The following is a 20966-nucleotide window of genomic DNA, read 5'->3' on the forward strand; positions in this document are numbered from 1 at the left end:
TCCGAGCACAGTTATAGCCGCGTAATTTTAGAGGAATGCTAGGTGTCAGAAAAGTCTCTTGGACACCAAAACAGATAGGATGAAATTTGTTTAAAATGGATTTAATGTCATTAAGTTTGGACCGAATGCCGCGACAATTCCAAGAGAGGAAGGTACCCATTATAATACTGGTTTAGAAGAGGGGCGAGAAGAGGCAGTAGTTGGAGTTGCTAAATCTTCGCAACTCATTTCAAGCTCAGATTCATCCTCGGACGGATGTAATTTGATATCTGGGCTATTAGTAATGCCACCAAAAATCGACGTCAAGTCCTTGTGGACTTTACTTTGTGCCGCTAACCCCAAGGCAGCCGAATTTTTTAATACCGATTTTTTCAATTTTATTGGCAGGTCGTTTTGCTTAAGACCACGCTTCGCAAGCTTTAGCTTCAAAGACTTGCTAGATTTGGGTTTTTGTTTATTTTTTCCAGGCTTGCAAGTTTCAGGAGCACTAGCCGTTGATCTTTCAGTGTCAGAATCGGATGTTTTCTCGGGTGGTTTGGTTTTAGGCTTATTCTTAATGCAGTTTTGGCATGAACAATTTGCGTAGAATGTTTTTTGTACCGCAGAGGCATAACTCAAACCTGGCGTAGGAGTTTCAGCTAAAATCCTCCGTCTAGCTTCGGGATAAGAGAGGCTCTCTTTTATTTTCAAAGCTATAACCTGTTCCTCTAGAGTCCACCGTTTACAAGACCGAGAAAAGGATGAATGATTTCCATCGCAGTTCACGCATTTTTCTTGTGCGGTGCATTGTTGACTCTCATGGCCTTTCTCAGCGCAGCGGGCGCAAGTAACAGTCCCGCGGCAATTAGCGTTTGAGTGGCCGAATCTCTGACACTGGAAGCATCTCAGAGGATTTGGTATATAGTGCCTCACTGGCAATTTCATATACCCGGCATATATAAATTCTGGCAATTTCGGGGAATGGAAGGTTAGTATGAGATGTTTAGTGTCAAGGATTTGTCCATCCCGCCGAATGGTTATGCGGCGTACATGTGTCACTCCTTGACCCTGCAATTCCTTCAATATTTCCTCGAGAGGTACATTAAATAATTGACCACAAGTGATCACACCCTTTGAATAATTTAGTGATAAATGAGGCTGAACAGAAACAGGTATTGTGGCTAATGCTTTTAATTTTAAAATTTGATGCGATTGCTTTTTAGAACAAACTTCTACTAGTAAGTCCCCTGAACGCATTTTGCGGATTGAGGAGACCTCACCAACTGTTGCTGTGATAGCTTTCTGTACAAGGAAAGGAGATACAGAGTTAAATGATTCGTTTTTATCTGATATTCGTTTAATGATAAAGAAGATGTCAAATTTTTGTTCATTTGGAATTAATTTCATTGTTTTTTGATGCCCACTGAAGGGAGATTTTTTAGGAGGAGCCATGCGATATTAAGGGAGATTCGGGCCCGACGGCACCACCCACCACGGAGCCCAACAAGGGAAGGCAGCCACCGGCTCCGGTCATTTCCAGCCTCGGCGCTTACCTTAGTGCTAATCGGTTACCTATACGCTCGGAGTTACCCCCGGGGACAGTGACCACCCTTAACGCCAAGCCCAAGGAGTAACCCCTTTGCTTGATCCCTAGCACCCTAGCCACTCAGGTGACTAGGTACCAGCCGATTGATACACCGGGGACCACAGTGCACCACCCGTCTTTCAAATGGGTCGCCACGCACGGCCAACACGTGGGACATTGGCTGTCCATGAGAAGCAAGAAGCAAACAGAGCGGCGACAGCTTCTCATGGAGAGCTCCCTCACTTGCCGTCGAGGGAAGGAAAGACATAGCAGACAGCAGAAGGCGGAGAGGAGAGCGAACTGAAAGGGAGTAAAGATCCCTGGGTACCTCGGGATTGGGACACCCGTACTCACCTATAGTAGGTGAGCCCCTGAGGGGCAAACCAAAAGGAACAGAATGCAAAAAAGTATAATTATTAAAGGAGATAAAGTAACAAGCTGTTATCCTAATATCTCTTTTTACTTTCTCGTATAGACAAAGTATTGTAATCGTAAAAAAAAAAAATTCGAACTCCAGATTTTGACGTTTTAGACCTCCTTGAGTTCGAAAAATGCATTTTTGGAAAATGTCTGTCTGTCTGTTTGTCTATGGCAAAAATAACTCAAAAACGATCTGAACTAAACGGACGGAATTTGGTATATGTAAAGTCTATTTTATTATAGCAGCTCTATCTATCTATATACTTATAATAAAGCTCAATGTGTGTGTGTGTGTGTTGGATGTCTACAGGCAAGGTCATTTGACATACAGCTATCAAATTTGGTACATGTATACCTTAGAGGTCGGGAATGTGCACCTGGGGTCCCTTTTTTGAAATTTTAATTATTAATTAAAAACTAACTTTCCCGCCAAAAAATCTTCCATTTTCCCTCACCGCCAAAAGAGTAAGGCTTCATTTTTTTTTTTTCTTCCAACAGAAATGAGGCTAGGGTTAACTTTTTTCGGCGGATTATCTCAAACGATTCTGTTTATTCCCTTAATGTTTTATGCATTTAAAATTAAACATTGTTAATTAATCCATGTTTCAGATTCATTCTGAAGTATTTTTGAATTAAAATAACACAGAATAAAGGAAATTAAAAATGTATAATCTGCATAGCGTTACCCCAACTGGCGTAGAAAAATTAAAGCATTTGCGTTACCGGAGCTGGCGAAGAAAATTCACGCATGCGCATTCTGATTGTTGCCATGACAACCGTTATCAACGGATGATTTAAATTATTTTTAGGTTAGTTGCATGCTTTTGTAAGTAAATTGTATTTATGTTAGTTATATATTTTTTGTATATGTTTATAGTTTAAAGTACATCGTTTTTTAAACCTGTTTTCGACCGATTATTTTAAACGATTCATTTTATTTTCTTAAAGTTTGATGCATTTAAAATTAAACAATTTTCATGAATCGATCTGTTCATGATGAATCTGAGAAAATTTTGTTGACAAATTCTTGAGATATTACATAACTTAAGAAAGATATTCTTTAGTGCCCATAAAGTTTAAACGCTCAGTGACTCTATTATCAGTAATCATATTATTAAAAAAAATGCTTTGTTTCAGTAAAAAATATTATTATATTAATTGCAGTTTAATCATTTCCATTTTAATTTTAAGCATAAATTCTACCGGAACTAACAGAAAATTAGAGAGATACATATTATGTTATGGCTGATGGATGGATGGATGTGATAATTCTCTGGCGCAAGATCCTTTTCTAGGATATGCTGCACCGAAAACACAGTTCATTTGTCGAGTTTCCATTTAGTTCCTTAAGATCCAACGTAAAAAACTGGTAAAACAGCAGGTAAAAGTACTATAATAGTAAATTTAAATTTCATTAAAAATTCCAATTTTCTTTAAGAACGGAAATAAATTTTTATGGGGTCTTTCTCCTATAAGGAAAGACAAGTTAAAATCAGAGGAAAAAAAGTTAATGCGCTCTCTATAAAAATCCGAACATTCAATTAAAATATGACGTGTAGTCAGTGGAACATTGCACGAACCGCACACAGGTGGAGATTCACCGAATAGTAAATGTCTGTGTGTGATACGTGAATGACTAATACGCAATCTAGTTAAAATTACATCAAATTTTCTGTTGAAAGTTGAAGTCCATGTCGTAATATACGGTTTCACTTCGTGGAGTTTGTTATTTACTTCTTGATTCCAGTCATTTTGCCAAGTCTTCAGCATCCACTTACGTATTGTGCTCTTTATATCAGTGTAATGAAGAGGTTGAGGGCGATATGTAGTAGCAAATTTAGCTGCAGTATCTGCCTGTTCATTACCTGTTATGCCGACATGCGCTGGTATCCATGAAAATAAAATTGTAAAACCTCTCCTATGCAGATGGGATTGCAAACGCTTGATTTCCCATGTAAGACTCTTACCACCATTCAAGGATTCCAAAGCACTCAAAGAGTCAGAGTAAATAATGGCTTTTACTGGACTTTTTTCAGAAAGATATTTTAGTGATATATACAATGCTGTCAATTCAGAGGTAAAAACAGAGGTGAAATCGTGAAGTTTATAACTTATAATGTCATTCTCACAAACAAAAGCACAACCAGTATTTGTATCAGATTTAGAGCCATCTGTATAAATGGGTAGATAATCATGAAATAATTGTCTGTGGGAAAAGAAAATAGATTTGAAAATAGAGCTACATATCTCTGCTTTGTATAGATTCTTAAAAGGATTCAGGTTGGTGATGTTATTGCAGATCCAAGGGGGGTTTACAAATGAATCACTATTGCTGACATCAAGAGTCTGAAATTCATCTGGAAGTAATTCTCGAATTCGTAGTCCCAAAGGAGGTATACATGAAGACCGGTTATTGAATAGCCTGTCTGTGCTGTGATCCAAAAATATTTTCCTCAAAGGGTTATTTTCGGTTGATAAAACTCGAAAGTAATAACAAAAGGATAGCATGTGTGTTCTGCGAGTCAAAGATGGCTCAAAATTTTCCACCTTTGACTCGCAGAACACACATGCTATCCTTTTGTTATTACTTTCGAGTTTTATCAACCAAAAAAATGTTATGGCTTTATATTATTATGAGTGAATTACATGACTATCAAAATTTGAAGCTTTAAAATATTTGATGAAGAAGCTATTAAAGTAGGAATTACATAAAATATTTAATTATTAAAATTTTAACGAGCATTAAGATTGGCGAACCAGCTGGTCGCCAAAGGCGGCTAGTACTTATAATAAAGTTCAATGTGTGTGTGTGTGTTGGCGCTCTACAGGCCAGACCATTCAACCTACAGCTACCAAATTTGGCACGTGTATACCTTGGAGGCCGGGAATGTGCACCTGGGGGTTATTTTTTCGAATTTTTAATTAAAATTTTATTTATTTAAAAAAATAAGCGAAATTTTGGCGTGTTTCTGCTATAACTTCCAAAAATATTACCGCACAAAAAAGATTTTTACATGAAGTTAAAGATCAAAAATTTATCTTTTAAATGATACCAATGTTTTAACCTTAAAATTAAATTTCTATTTTTAATGAATTTTTAAATAAATATTTTAACTATATTTTTCAACAATTTTTTTCGTACAAAATAAAAATAAAATTTAAGCTGAACGAGCACGTTTCGCATTCATGGGAAAAAATTAGCTTTTTTCAAAGTGTTGCCATCACATTGATTAAAGCTCCAACTAAAAATAAATTAAATCTTTTTGGAAATGAAATCTGCAAAAATATAATTTTCGGCACGTGTCTGTAGGAAATAAAACAAATATGAAATATTTTTAAAAAAAAATAATTTCAAGAAAAATTATTTTATGATCTTTTACACTCTCTATATTATTAATCCAATAAATCAGTTTTATTTTAAGGTAAGTTTTGTTTAATATGAACAGGAATCCATTCAAATCAGGGCCACACAGCTAATTTGTAAACCTTTAGTAAGACACAGATCTGCTAAAATGGTCTAAATGGAAAATGATTATATTTTATGTAACTTGATTCAATAAATTCTTTAATAAATAACGAATTTTTGATTTTACATAAAGCTTTTGCTGTGGAAATCACGAATAACAAAATGTTCTTGAAACACTAATATTTTAAATAAAAAGAGTTCATTTCCAATCAACTAAATCAATCACTTAAACTGACTGATTTATGAAAATTGGAATACCACTATTCAATAAAAAAAGGATAATTTTAGATTTTCCATCGATCGTTTCAAAGAAAATATGCCAATCAGCGCGTAGGTTTCTCAAGATTAATTGGCCTAACAATATGAAAATGTTGAGTTTTTCTAAATTTTTAACATTCAAAACTTCATAAATAAGTCTTAGTTGATCGTTGAAAATAGAAACATTCATTCATTTATTTAAAATTTGGTGTGTCCAGAATATTTCTCAGAATCTGATACCTTATTGCATTAAATTTAGACTTCATAATTTTTGAAATATATTTATAGGCCGGAACAAAATATTTTTATTGATTTCATTTCAATCCTTTTGAAAGCAAAACTAAAAACTGAATTTTATGCTGAATCTGAGAAATTTTTGTTGAATTATTGTTTGAGATATTACATAAATTATGAAAAATATTTTGTAGTTCACATAAGACTTAAATACCGAGCGATTCTGTTTGCAATACTCATATTCAATAATAATAATAATAATAAAATAACAATAAAAATGATAAATAAAATAAAAAGCTTGGTTTCATTAAAAAATATCTTTATACTAATTGCAATTTCAGCATTTCCACTTTAAATTAAAGTTGAAGTTTTATCGGAAATGACAACACATTAGGAAAATATATATAGTAAATTGAACGAAAAGATCTAAACAACAGTATAAGTTTGGTATGACTATCAAAATTTGAAGATTAAAAATGTTTTGTTTGAGAATCTATTAAGAGACCAGTTACTTAAAATATTTAATTGAAAATTGTAGCGAGCGGTAATACTGGCGAACCGGCTGGTCGCCAAAGGCGGCTAGTTACCAATAAATTCTCCGAAACTCAATACAAACTATAGCTCTTAAAATAGCACTTGGGCTGCCTAAATGGACCCCAAATATTGTCCTAATGAAAATTGCGGGTCAGGAAATGCTATCAGAAAAAATTAAAAGATTAGTTGTACAACTCACCCATATATTTATCATCATAATTCCAATCCTGGAATCAAATTAATTAAAAAAGACGAAATTATAATTGAAAATTTATTTGCAAACCTGAATGCTACTACAAATCATATCATTGCTTTGCCAGACCCCATTGCCTCCTAAAAAAATTTCTGCGAAATTCATTTTCTAGGCACAAGTTTTCAAAATAAAGCTCTTCCTAGTTAAATGATCAAAAATCTCCTTGAAGAAACTGTATGCAAACAATTTCAAGATTATTTTATTATCACTACGGATGCATCCAAATCTCAATGTTTCACGTCTATTGCGGGTATCTCTTGTAACCAATCCTTCATCTTTAGAATTCACCCCATCAATTCCATATTTACAGCGGAAGCCTTGGCACTTTGTCGAGCTCTGGATGAACTTTCAGTAACAGAAAAAAAATCTGCTTTTGTTGACAGACAGCTATTCGGTCCTTCAAGTTTTAAAATGCCTTACAATTAAATCTCCAAGTCATTCATAGATTAGATGGGAAAATGCAAGCACGGAAAAATTAAATCAGAGAATATATTTGGTGTAGTCTCCGGAACATTCACAGATTCATTGGAATGAAAAGACGGATGTACTCACAAAAATGGTCACAGAATCGCACCCATTGTGGATTATTTCAGAAGATTTAACTTCTCATTATCAGGAAATCTCACTACAAAAAACGAATCAAATTTTCCAAAATATCATATATCAAGAATCTATTGGCGATGTTCCTACCATGTTTTTCCTTAATGCATGGCTCAAAAATAGAAGAGAAGATATCATAACTGCACGCATTTTAACCCGGGGATTATAACTCCAGCTCTGTTGAATAGATTTGGACTACATAATTACCCTCTCTGCCAAATTTGTAATCTTGAAAATAACATTAAACATATCTTATTTTGTTCCAAATACACAAATCATAGGTCAAATCTTTCTGCAAAACTTAAAATTGATCTTCATTCTTGCTTTTCTTAAAAAACGTTTATTCAAAAAGCTGTTTCAAATAAGCAGTATCTCCGGATTCTTCTCCAATCTCTGAAGTTTTTTAACATTTATTGAATGAACTCTTTTGGAATTAAGGGATAACGGCCTCTGTTGCCAAAAAATTCCATTTCAATCATTCAATCAAAGAGAATTCGGAAAACTTAAATTCTTCTTATATATAAGTCAATTTTTTCACAAACTGAAGTCGCATAATGAAAATTGATAATTTATTACTGCTCCTAATTAAGGAATTTATCATATAGTTAATTTAACAAGCTTTTTTTTTACATAATGCTAGAAATTTAGATGAATGTAAAAATCCCATCCTAAACATTAACTTTGTGATATACAATTTATTTAGCTTATGAATAAAATGACACATTGATGATATATGCACGTTATGTATTTCAAAAGAAAAATATTTAATATAGAAATGACTAATCAATTCAGAAACAAACCATCTAAAAAAAGGGGAGAAAAAGAAACTTTTACAAAAAAAAAAAGAAAAGAAAGAAACCTTTGTCAGATGTTAAATTTTCTTAATTTCAGCTATATTCAAAGGAGCTCTTTGTATATACAATTGATAATAATGTATAAACAATAATGTGTCAACTAAGCATTAATAATAATATTATAACAGAAAATAAAATTTTTAAATTACCCGAACATTAAAGAAAAGAAAGAAAAAAAAATTCTTGTAAATAAAATGTAACTATCACATAGTATACAAAAATTGAATTCAATAAGAATTTTACAATGTTGCTGCCTAAACCATATCATAAATTTTCATTAAAAAGCAAGAAATCTTCATACGTAATATTTCAAATCTTAAAAATTGATTGTCATTTCCAGATCAGTACATATGGCAAAAAAATTTTGCCAATTACTCACTGGCATACATTTAATACACAAGTAGCTCAAAAGCACATTTCAGAAACATGCAGAACATTCTTCTACATTTTTAAAGAAAACAAATATGTTCCTTTTATGATCAAGTATACTATTAAATACTAATTACCATTATGTTAAAATAATTTTAAGTCTAAATTTAATATTAGAAAGAAAAGAATTAATTTAATAATTAAAAATTTTAAAGACAATATTTAAATATTAAAATAGTAGGTGTCTGATATCAGGTCTTATTATTGAAGATAAGGCTAGTATTTAAATCAAAAATTTTATTGAAATTAATGATTTGAAATATCAAACAACATTTATTAAAAATATTAATCACAGACTTTTAAAAACAGTCTTGCAATCATTCTTAAATAAAAGAGATTGCAATCATTCTTAAATATCAACATACGCATTTTTTATCACACAAGAAACATTTCTTTCATGTTTAAAAGATAACATTTCAGTCATAATTGAGTATATATTTATTATATTAATCTTGATTTAACAAAAGAAAAATATCATAAATACCAATATTATTTATATGAAATAATATTGGTATTTCATATAAATAATATTTCATATAATAATTTATATGAAAGCAATAATAATAATAATAAAATAGGTATTTGTGGACGATTTCTGTCCCTGTTTAACATCATGATGATAAAACACAAGTACTAAAAATGTGATTACTATTGAAAAGGAATGAAAACAAATTTTTATCTAAAATATTAAACAGATGATAATCACAAAATGATGGACAATCTTTCCTTTTATATAACCAACATAGTAAACGCACAAACACACACAAAGAATTCCTTTGATGAAAAACTGAAAATAGAAAAAGGATATATGAAAGTTCTGAAAAGTAGCTTCATATTTTTAAGAAATCATTAAAAATAAAGTAATTGAGATATATTCTTTCAGGTTTTAAATTCAACAAACAAAACATCAGAGTTTTTAGAGACAAAATTAATATTAAACAATTTGAAGTCATTGATATTGTCACTATGTATATTTGTAATTTAATATTGAACTAGAAGAATTATTGCTATCAGTAAAGCCTCTTAGAATGCTTGAAAACTTACCCAATAATCTATGAAAACTTTATATAACCTTATTTTTTCCCTATATTTATATAAATTATGAATTGGAAGGTCTTGCAAACAGATATAGATGAATATTAAAATTTACAGACTAAATAACAAAGTTAAAATAATCTGCGATATATGTAATAAAATTCCTGAGCACAATGAATTTATCGAAAATTAACATTCCGAAACTCTTCTGGTTCAAAAACATAATCAAATTCAGTACGTTCCACATCCACATTAGATACTAAACAATTTCTAAAGTGTTCATATGGATCCTTTAGCTCCACCTCGCATTGATAACAAAAATAGGTTCCACATTTAGAGCACATCATTTCATTACAACCATCAATTTTTTGTATAGATGCTTTACAATGAGGGCAGTTTTTAGTATGAGAACTCTTCCAATTCTCACATAAAGTATCTTCAACCATTGCCTTTATAAAGCGTTTTCCATAACGTTTCTCTATCGCCTTCTTGACAGTAGAATTACCCTTTGTGTATTCTTGATAAAGAGACAGCTTTTCTACTTTTTTAAACACACACGGGGCAACACCATGGTATGCCATTTTGCACAGAGCACAAAAAACAAAACTGCATGCAGCGCAAGTTCCCATTCGACCAGAACTATCAAGAAGCACAGGACATTGACATAATCGACGAGGACAAACTGTAACATCAGGCATGTCTTCCAGTGTGCGAGAAAGTAGAATTGTATCGTATTTTTCATAGAGTTCTTTACTTACAACCTGTCGAACTACTGACCCATCTGCTTGAGAATCACATTCACCATCAGGGCAATGTAAAGAGTTAACATTTCCTTCATCAATTTGCCCTTCAAAATATAGTTTTACACATTCTATACAAAATGAATGCTTACAAGGTCTAAATGCTATGAACTCGGATCCTTCTTTTTCAAGGAAACAAATATTACAAACATGTGTAGAAGTTCTAAAAACTTCCTCTTTCTTTTTTTCATTATGATCTTTTAATAACTGTATTAAATTTTTCCCATTTAACATATTAAATGCACGTGCATCTATAGAATTACAACCTCCTGATATAGAAGGTTTAAGATTCAGTAATTCAGATATAGTTTTCATATCTTGTAAACTGCAATCCTTAGTAGCAGTAGCACCAGAATCCTCACAACTTTCATTATTTGATGGCACTCTAGTCCGAAAATTATCTTGTATTTTGAATTTCAACAGTTCAGTTATATCAAGGCTGTCATTTATTTTTAAAAATTCTAATGTCTCATCTTGAAGGAACTGAAACCAGGTAAACAGAATTGCATCTCGATTCGAATCCCAAACTGATTCTAGATGTCTACACAAATCTGACAACTGTTTCAGAGTTAACCAATTACATGACAATAGAAAAGCTGGACATGTTTGCAATGGATAAGTTTCTGGGAAACGGAAACATATATTAATAGGAGGTAAATGTTCTATTTGAAAACTCTCTTCAGTATGCACTTCATTATCTTGAGAATCCAAACTGCCTTGAGAAGACCTATAGCGTATCAAAAAAGACCGAGGGAGTCGAACCTGGGCCGCAAATTTACCACTGGGAGGATTCATTTCATCTATTTTAAAATCCCTTTCTTCGTATATGTTTTGTAAGGCTAATAATTCCATTTCTTGCGATTCCAGGTTATCCATCTTTTTGATAAAATTAATTGCAGTAAATTTTTTAAAAAAATAAACGAAAAACCCAGCTTTGCTTATATTTTTAAACGATTTGTCAAAAGAAATGGAAAAGGAAAACTAACTTGCTTCAAAATTACAATCTAAAAAAATTACATGCTTTTTAAAAATGAAATATTTATTTCTTCAAAACAAATGTCAAAAATTATTTCACGCGCAATCCTCGCATCACTCCTTCGCATTCATATTTTTATCTTGGTCTGCTATTTCATCATTAAATTTACTTCACATCTTTTCATTTTATGATCATTAATACAGTACTTACTGCATTAAATTTTAATAAATTAGTGGCTTGAAAATAAATTAATAGTATTTCATAGGTCTAAATATATTTCTTAGTTCTAAAGATCTCAAAGCAAAATACCAATTCTTTAATTATGTTGTTAAAAGTTTTGATTCAAATTGAAACGCTGTCGTACTAGGACTACTCTTTATTTCTAAGCTAGCATTTTGTAAATCTACAGCAGAGAATCGATTTATTAAAAAAAAATATAGATATACAAAAAAATCATTTTTTGATTATTTAAAACAATGGATTTCGCTATATAATTAGAATTTTTTTTTTCATTATATAACAATCACTGTGACTTCTTTTTTTATGAAATTACAAACAAGAGTTCACTTTCGCTTTAACTGAAAGTAAATATGCGATCAAATATCAAATAAAATCCCGTGACAAATTTATAAGAACAATAATAATATCCAATTACTTGAATATTAGAACAATGACAGCTACTAAGAAACTAGGTGAACCACCAGAGGAAAACAGCGAACAATCTCTACCGCCGATTGAAGATATAAATTCACAAGATGCAGATATTGAAGGTGCAAATTTCAATTGCAACAGAGCGAACTTTAAAGCTATTCTTTATGTTTCCTTTAAATTTAATCATTGGGGGAAAAAAATGGGATTTTTTCAAAATTCAGTTTTAAGTACTCAAAGTGACATTCTTTATTATGGGTCTTTAAGTAATTCGTTTTCTTAATTATAAACAAGATTTCCGTGATAAATTTAGCTTTTTAAAAATATATTTCAATTTATTAAATATCAAATTATGAATATGAAATGTATTTTGAACAGAAAATCAATCCGTGGGTTTCCTAATATAAGTTATTTTATGTAATAAATTACAAAATAACTATGTGAAAATTAAATTACTGAAACTATGATGGACACTTAATACAAAAGTTTATTGTCATTTAACACTTTACATTCTTATATTGTAGCTTGGACTTATGTAAGAATTGAGAAGATTTTTAATTAATTTCTTGCTGTGTGTTACTGTTAAAATTTTATTAGTAAATGACCAGAAGATTTCACAAAATGTTTTTCCTAAAAATATTTTTTTCCCTAAAGAATATTAGTTTGTAAATTTTTCATTTTTATTATATTTTTTATTTTATTTTTTCAGGTGCTTTTTAAAAATTCCTGTTAATTCAATCAGAATTTGAAATATTTTTTGAAATTGAGAAAATTAGAAAAGAAAAAAAACAAGAGAATATTTTTTTATATTAGATATTCAATTTTGAATTATTATTCAAAAACCAATCCAAAACATTTTATTGTTATTTTTTTCCTACTTGAGTAAAAAAATTTTCTGCATTATGTATTAGATGGCATTTTCATTTGCAGATAATTATTGGATCAATTGCATTACGTGAAAAATGTTAAATATTAATTTTTTTAATTAATTATTTTAATTGAAACAATATATTGCAAATAATATTGTTTTCTTTATTGATATAATAGTTTAAGTTAACAACTTTACTAATGTGTCCTTAGATAAAAATTAATACAGTCACACCAAACCTACCTCATAATTTTATAAATCACTTGCCCTCACTTGTACTAGATTCAGAAACTGTTGATTTGATTCGTTTTTTTTTTTTTTTTCAATTTATTTATATGTATTTAACTCATTTTCTTATTTTGCCTATTGAGCTTTCTTTTTTTATATTCTTATTGATGAAGAATGGTGTTATGGTAAAGCAGAATATAAATATTAATCCTTACAAAATCTCTATAAAATTCAAATTTTTTAAAATCTATAATAATTCATGGTTTATTTTGAATTTCATTTAACTTTTAAATTTTTATTAATGAAAATGAAAATTAATTAGATTTTGAAAATGCATTTTTATTTGAAATGAGTATAGTAAAAATTTAAACAAAATTTCAGTATGTTTATCATAATGTATATTATCTGGCTTGATTCCGTGCTTTTGTATTGAAATTCTGTTCTTTTTATGCAGATTATTTAGAGCTAGACCAAGAATTTGATAAAATCAACAAATGCTTGGATGCTTTAGAAAAGAAAAATGATAGTCTTCATGAAGAATTGTTTAAATTATTGGAAGAAAGTCGACAGATTAGATCTGAATTAAAAGATGCAAATTCTGGTGCTTCTTAGAAGATCTGTGTTGCAGCTGTAATTCTATGCAGAAATTCATATCCAAGATTATTATATTTTATTTATTTAACCAAGGATGTCTGTAATTTTTTTTTAAATTGTCTGTTACTACAAAATCTTTGTGTTACTTTATTTTAATAAAAAAAAAAGAACTGTTTCATATGCTAATAAACTAACAAAAGTTGTGATATATTGAATTGAAAATTATCTGCTTTTGTAAAAAATTCATAAGCTGATGTTATCTACCCCTTACTGTTTTTATTGGGAATTAGTTTGAAGATTAAGATCTGAAATATAATTTTTTCAAAGAATCAAATTAATTTTAATTTTCTTTATTAAAAATTGGTTGTAAGCATTTTTGCCATGAAATGGTTTTGAAAATTATTTTTATTTAATACATCTTTATTTGTAATTATTGTATGTTATCTCGTTTCATCAAGAATTTTTCAGGTCATGGCATATTATTTAAAAATGTCATTTCCTCTCAAAATATAGAATAAAAACAGTGCTGTATATATTAGGGAGAGTATACTGAAATGTTTAAAATTTCAGTAATTAATATTGTAACATTTTTAGGAAATTTTTCTTTTTAATTTTCAGTTTTTTTACTGAATTTAAATATATATTGTGGTGGTATGTAGATTATTATGATCCATGCAGGAAGCAACAGTACGAATGTTTTTAGGAACATTTCTTTTAATAATCACATTCACACACTAAACAAATACAAAGACAAGACATTCACGCGCGCAGCTTCACAGTTCAGCATCGCATCTCATTCTAATTACAATCGCAATGCACTATGGGATGGCCTAATCAGGTATCACCATCTAGTATCCAAAAGAGAAGATAAGAGTAATGCAACTGCTACAATATATATAAGTTATATATAGTTATATTTTGTAGTTTTCAGTTGTATGCAAAATTCTAAGTGTAGCATTAAATGTTTTTGAAAACTCAAAACTATGGGACTTTATCTCCGAGTATTATAAGACTACTGGGAATTACTTTATTTCAGTTAAACACTTGTTACATTCCAAGATTTTTTTATAATTTGCCAGCATTTTTATTTTTGTTTGGTAAATTATATATTTTCTTTCCAGGGAATGGAATTTGGAAAATATTGTTTTTAGTAGTATATTTTAAGAAATATTATGTATTAATGTCTTGTAAAGATTTTGATTATATAATTGTTTTTTGTTGTATTTTTTGCAATAATTTTTATAACCTTGTAAATTATGTCTAAAATAATGATATATATATATACATTCAGTTTTGAAATCTTAATTTTTTTTAAAATTTAATCATATTGTAATTACTATTTTAAGAAATTTTTCATTTCAATTTCTATTGTCATTTTATTTTCTACAAGTTTTTAAATGACTAAAATCTGTCTAAAATTAGGAATTTGTGTGACAGTTTAAAAATAAAGACATAAGCTAATAAAGCTTTATAAGTTTCCATTTTTTGTTGTTGTTAAACTTTTTGTTAAAAATATTGAATTGTAATTTTTCTTCAATTAAATGTTTTTTGGAATTAAAGATTTATGAATGTACATAAAAAGATAATTGATGCATTTATTTTTCAGTCTGTGCTTTTTTTAACTCGTCAATTTATAAATAATTTTTTTCTGAAATTTATTCCTTTTATAACATGTTTTCAGATTGAGATTTAATTTTTAAATTAGAATAAATGGATGGCTGGAAAGAACTTTAACTTAATTTAAATATACTTAGTTGTAACCTTATTCACTATTGACTTTCTGATTTAATATAAAGCACATGAAAATTTGTTAAATCAATCAGAAAAACCACAAATAAGTTGATTGTCTTACATATAGACTAATATTATAATATTGATGTATGTAGTTTTGCAAGTAATTTTTTTGTCATATTTTTAAAATTATAGAGTCTTGTAAAACTTATTTGTATTACTGATTTAATGTATTTATATAGATGGCCATTATTAATTCTTCAATAAATTATAGTGAGTCAACATATCAAAATAATTTTTAATAAATTATTCCCTAAAAGTACAATATCTTCAGTTATACGTCATTTCAATAAACTGCAAATTATGTTTGATTATTCTTAAATATTGCAAGACTCTAAAGTGGAGATAGTATAATTACACCTCTTATGAAAACAGTTCTTTCAGATGCAATAATTTCTGATTTTGTTTATATAATATTTAATTGTTTGAAAATTTTGATATTATATATTCTGTATAGTATTAAAATACTTTCTATAAAGCAATATTATTATTGAGGATTGAGAGCTTAAATATTTCTTCTATATTTTGTAGTATAATGTTGAATGTATGTCTGTATTCTGACTGACAGGTGTGGTGATCTATATTTTGAGTTCTGCATAAATTTCCTGCATATATTGGGTGTAATCTCTTTTAGAACTACTAAATTATAATTAGCAACTTTTAATAGGATAATATTTTTTAATTAGTTATACTTTATGTAAATTTTGTGATGCAAAAAACAGGCAAATTACAAAATGATGATAGCATGCAAAATGCAACAGTTTTCAAAGTAGTCTATGGATCTAGAGCTTCAAAATTTGACCTATAATTACTTCTTTATAAATAAATTACTAAGAAACAGTTTTTCAAAATTTTAATTAGATTTTCAATTAATTAAAAAACTTATCTGGATTTTAACATTTTTCTTCTATAATTATGATTAAAAGAGATTTTTAAAACTTTTCATTGATTATAATTTCATTTTTGTACTATTTTTTATCGCAAGTAACAACTTTTTAAAATTAATTTTAAGCACAATTTGTAGCAATGTTTTTTTTAAATTTTTATTAAGAAATTCAAGTTGATGTTATTGTTTCATCAAATTGTGCATGCTTTTATCAATGTGAAGGGTATAAGTAAAAATTATATAATTTTTTTTTTTAATTAATTTTAAAACAAAATTTTCACTTTTAAATAGTAAGTGTCATAGTACTGTGTAAGACTTAATTCTCCAAGTTTGAAAATAATTCATTTATATATATATATATTAAAATTTCATTTGGCATAATTGTTTGCACATATTTATTTAATTTTTTTTTTTAATGCTTTAACCACTAACACAATAAATTACTAGATCTTTCAAAGGACTCTACTGCTAAAAGTAACAAATGTTTATTTAAAGACCAACATATTTTAAATCACTGAAAAAAACAAAATATTAGTAATGAATATTCAAGAATGTTATTTATATTTCTAAAATTTAATTTTACATGAATATAATGAAGTCTTTTATACAGTTATATGAATATAATGAAGTCTATACAGTCTTTTTATTCATAAAATTAAACTTCATCTTAGTTCACTATACAGTTATTGCCATACTAAATTTTGCTACAATTTGTGTCCAGATTGATATTTGAATTAAAAAAATTCTTATGCAAATCAATAAACATCTGCAGTTTTAGAATTTTAAGTTCAATTAACAATTTTTTTTAAATAATAAAAGAATGTCCACCACACACCACATTTTATCAGCCATTCGTAGGTAAACCGGTTTTACCAATTATGAATGGCAGATCAAAAATTCTTTCTAAAATAATATTTCATTTGCATTGATTTGAAAAAAAGGATGCATAGAGCTGAAATAAAGCTTGAATATTTTTTTATAGAGATCACATTTTTTTTACCTTAAATTAAAAAAAAAAAAAAAAAAAAAAAAAACTTTTTGACATTTTGTATTACACATAAAATAAAAGTTCCTATAAAAAATTTTAAAAAATCATTCGAAATGTTTGAAAATTATTATACATAGTAAAGAAAGATAATATTACTAATAAAACAAAAAAATGTTTTTGTATAATTTGTTAAGTTTATGAATTTTCACTAAGTGGGAAAAGAAATGAAAACCCCTTGTATTTCTTGCAAAAGGGAAATTCATCTGTTGATTATGCCAAATAAAGAATGATTTATTTTATAATTGGCAGGGGTATTTGTTCAATGTGATGAATTAGTAGAATGTTTCATGAATATAACAACACACTATTTCTTTCAATCTTATTAATTAAAAGATAATCTTATTCATAAAATAAAAAGATGCTTTAGAACAATCAAATCTCATTAATATGGGTGGAACTGATGAATTGAATAAAATATTGAGCATCTGAATAAAAAATGATGAGGCAATTTATTTACAAATGCACTATATATGTAGTGCATTCCCAATAAGCCATAGATTGTTCTACTGGATGGCTTTTATAGACAACAACTCACAGAAAAGTCAATCAATTCACTCATCTAGTACTGTTTCATGAGGAAATTACAATTTCCTTTTTATAGAATGGGACATGGGCTGGATATCAACCAGGACAAAAATGAATGGTTGTGATTGTAGTAGGTGAGACATGATCATTACTTATAGTAAAAACTCAATATGAAGAAATTTACAGTTTAATAAGTGCGAAAAAAGTTGGCATTTCAATGATTTTCTGTAACATGAGATACAACTATAAAACTTAATTTTTTGCATTTTTTTGTCCAAAATATATCTTTTATTCATTTAAATTCATATCTGTGCTTAGATATAAAAATGAATTTTTCATTACATTGTTTGTTATTCAATTTAACATCATTATATTCTATTTTTATGCCTTCATAATAAACTTATGTGAAATAGCCAATGTTTCTGTTTGACAATATCATAAAAACTGCATATAAATTTTTTTTCTTTCTATACTTTAATGATTGATATCTTTAATTAAAGCATTAAAAGGTAAAATATGAAAAAAAGAAAAAGAAATGGATTTCAATTTAGTTAAGAAACTCTAGTAGCATTTTCTGATAGAAGTTCTTATATATTTGACATTTATATTGATATGATAATTAATAGTATTAAAAAAACAAAATATGGTTAAAATATAATTTTTTTTAATTAATAAGAGTTTTAAGTAAAAAATTGCATTTAAAAATATACAGTTCAGCTTAATTATGAATTAATTTTCAGCTTAATTATTAATTTATGGTTCATTATCTTATTTAAAAAGTTTTTAATTAAAATATTTTATTTAAATATTTTTGAGGTTTTCTGATAAAAGGCAAAAACTCTCAATGGTAAAAAAAAAAAATGTATATTGCAATTTTGAATGCTCTTTTCCCCCTTATTAATTAGATTTTGCAAATGATGTATAAACAATGTAGAAAATGTAGTTTAATATTAAGCCATTTTTTGAAGCAATATTTCATCCTTAAAATTCTTGGTCTCAAAACAGAATTTTTTCCACAAATCTAGTGATATTTGAAAAGTTTTTACTTCCTCTTAAAATTTCATTAATGTATATTTTATCCAGTTGCATGATAACTGTTCTAGTAACTATAGAACTGAATCTTAATGGTGTGATGTTTTATTATTGGCTGTTAGTAATACCATGCAATTCAGGGAATATTAAATCATTAATTAAAAAAAAATTGTCAAATATTTGTTGATGCAATGAATATCATCACTTTAGTCTATCATTAGTAAATAATGAAAAATATTTAGGACCTTAAAATCTTAAATTAACATATAATGTGACAAGAGCTGTTGAATGAAAAACATGAATACTAAAGTTCTAGAATAATATAATATTATTAATCTGAAAGTTCAATGGCCATATGTATTTTGTTTTCTAGAATTTATAATTAAATTAATTTGGCTACTTTCTATAAACTATCTTATTCAAAAAGTATGGTAATCTTATTACACCTAAGGCAAATTAAAATTCAAATAGATAAATAAATTTGCAAGTTTCTTTTTAAATTAAAAAAAAGGTAAAAGTTTACAATTGGGTGCCCCTTGATTTTTTGGCAATTTTTTTGACGCCAAGATCGGTGCGAAGGGGATTATCAGTTGATAACCCAACAGTAACTTCAAAGAAAAACAAAACATTTTGGAAATCAGAAGTAGTGCTTCATCGCTGAAATTTGTCGCCAATTGAAGGGATGCCCAAATCTACATTAGAACCTTAAAAAAATAATTATGATTAAAATAAAGAAATGATTATATTTAAAATACTTTAATATAACGCATTCAATATTTTCCTATCACTCGACTCCCAAATTTTATTTTTCTATCTTTCCTAAAAGCATAGGAAGCATATACTATATTCTTATATGAAGAAGTATCCAATTGACCTCTGACATTATTCTTAACATTGCTTAGCTACATCTGGAATGGAGCCTGCCTAAAGACCTAAGCAGAATAGTTTACTTATATATTATGCCATTACAGCATTTCTGGATAGTCATTTCAATTTGCAATTAATCAAAATCTTAACAATATGATGTTAAGTTATTTAGGAATCATGTTACTGCATGTTATCTTTTCTTTGTAGCTAACTGGTGTTATTCCAAAAATACTCATAATCTGAAAAGTCAAATGCTATAATACTTCATTGGAAGTCTTAAATGATTATATTATTTACTAAGTTAAGCATTTGTTTAATCTCTAGTTTTCTAAAAAATTTCTACTTTTTACATTTTTAAAAGTTAAGAGTCCTGTAAATCTTAACATCAGCAGAATTTTAAACATCAGCAGTTTTTAATCTATAAACTGCTTGAATAAGATTGGACCCAGAAAATAAATTAATTTCATGTTGCCTATAGATTTATATAATTTCAATGAATTTATTAAATTATATTAACAATGACCTGTTTTGTAAAACTTAAGTTATTAGATATGATAAAAGACACATAACCAATGATTACAATAATTAAAAAGACAGACAAATCTCGAAACAATGTATATAATACAAAATTCATATGTAATAAATTAATTTTTTAGATGATGCAACTATAATATTGGAATCTGCATATATTAAAGCCCCTCTGAATTTTATTAGTGACATAGTTTTCATTATGTATAAGGGAGTTTGGCATATTCTGAAAATCATGAAGTAAATCCAGGGATCATAAATATTAATTATCACGGCAATATTTGTATTCTAGATGCTAAATTTATGTTTTAATTCTTTTGTCAGCTTAAACTCAATATATTCTCTAAAACCAAATTGTAAATAATATCTTTTGATTGTATTGAGACAGTTTAAATTAGTGTTTGGATTCTTTCTTCATCATAAATGCATTAATAAAATTTTGAAGATATTAATAATTTTTTGAATGTCATAACTAGATCATACACACCTTTAATAAATATTATTGTGAGAATTTATTCTTTTTTGTAT

At 28.2% G+C, this 20966-nt stretch overlaps 2 protein-coding genes across 2 annotated transcripts; one reads left to right on the plus strand and one right to left on the minus strand.

Annotated features, from left to right (window-relative positions):
- Positions 1 to 8947: 8947 nt before the first annotated feature.
- Positions 8948 to 11566, minus strand: LOC129980505 (E3 ubiquitin-protein ligase RNF14-like). Its single transcript, XM_056090836.1, has one exon. It carries the CDS (start codon positions 11321 to 11323, stop codon positions 9827 to 9829), a length of 1497 nt encoding a protein of 498 aa, XP_055946811.1. The 5' UTR covers positions 11324 to 11566; the 3' UTR covers positions 8948 to 9826.
- Positions 11567 to 11965: 399 nt separating this feature from the next.
- Positions 11966 to 13868, plus strand: LOC129981985 (UPF0184 protein-like). Its single transcript, XM_056093060.1, has 2 exons — positions 11966 to 12193; positions 13622 to 13868. The coding sequence occupies exons 1-2, from the start codon at positions 12094 to 12096 to the stop codon at positions 13777 to 13779; spliced, it is 258 nt and encodes an 85-aa protein (XP_055949035.1). The 5' UTR covers positions 11966 to 12093; the 3' UTR covers positions 13780 to 13868.
- The last annotated feature ends 7098 nt before the right edge of the window (positions 13869 to 20966 follow it).

This window comes from Argiope bruennichi, chromosome 8 (assembly GCF_947563725.1).
Source record: "Argiope bruennichi chromosome 8, qqArgBrue1.1, whole genome shotgun sequence".
NCBI lineage: Eukaryota > Metazoa > Arthropoda > Arachnida > Araneae > Araneidae > Argiope > Argiope bruennichi.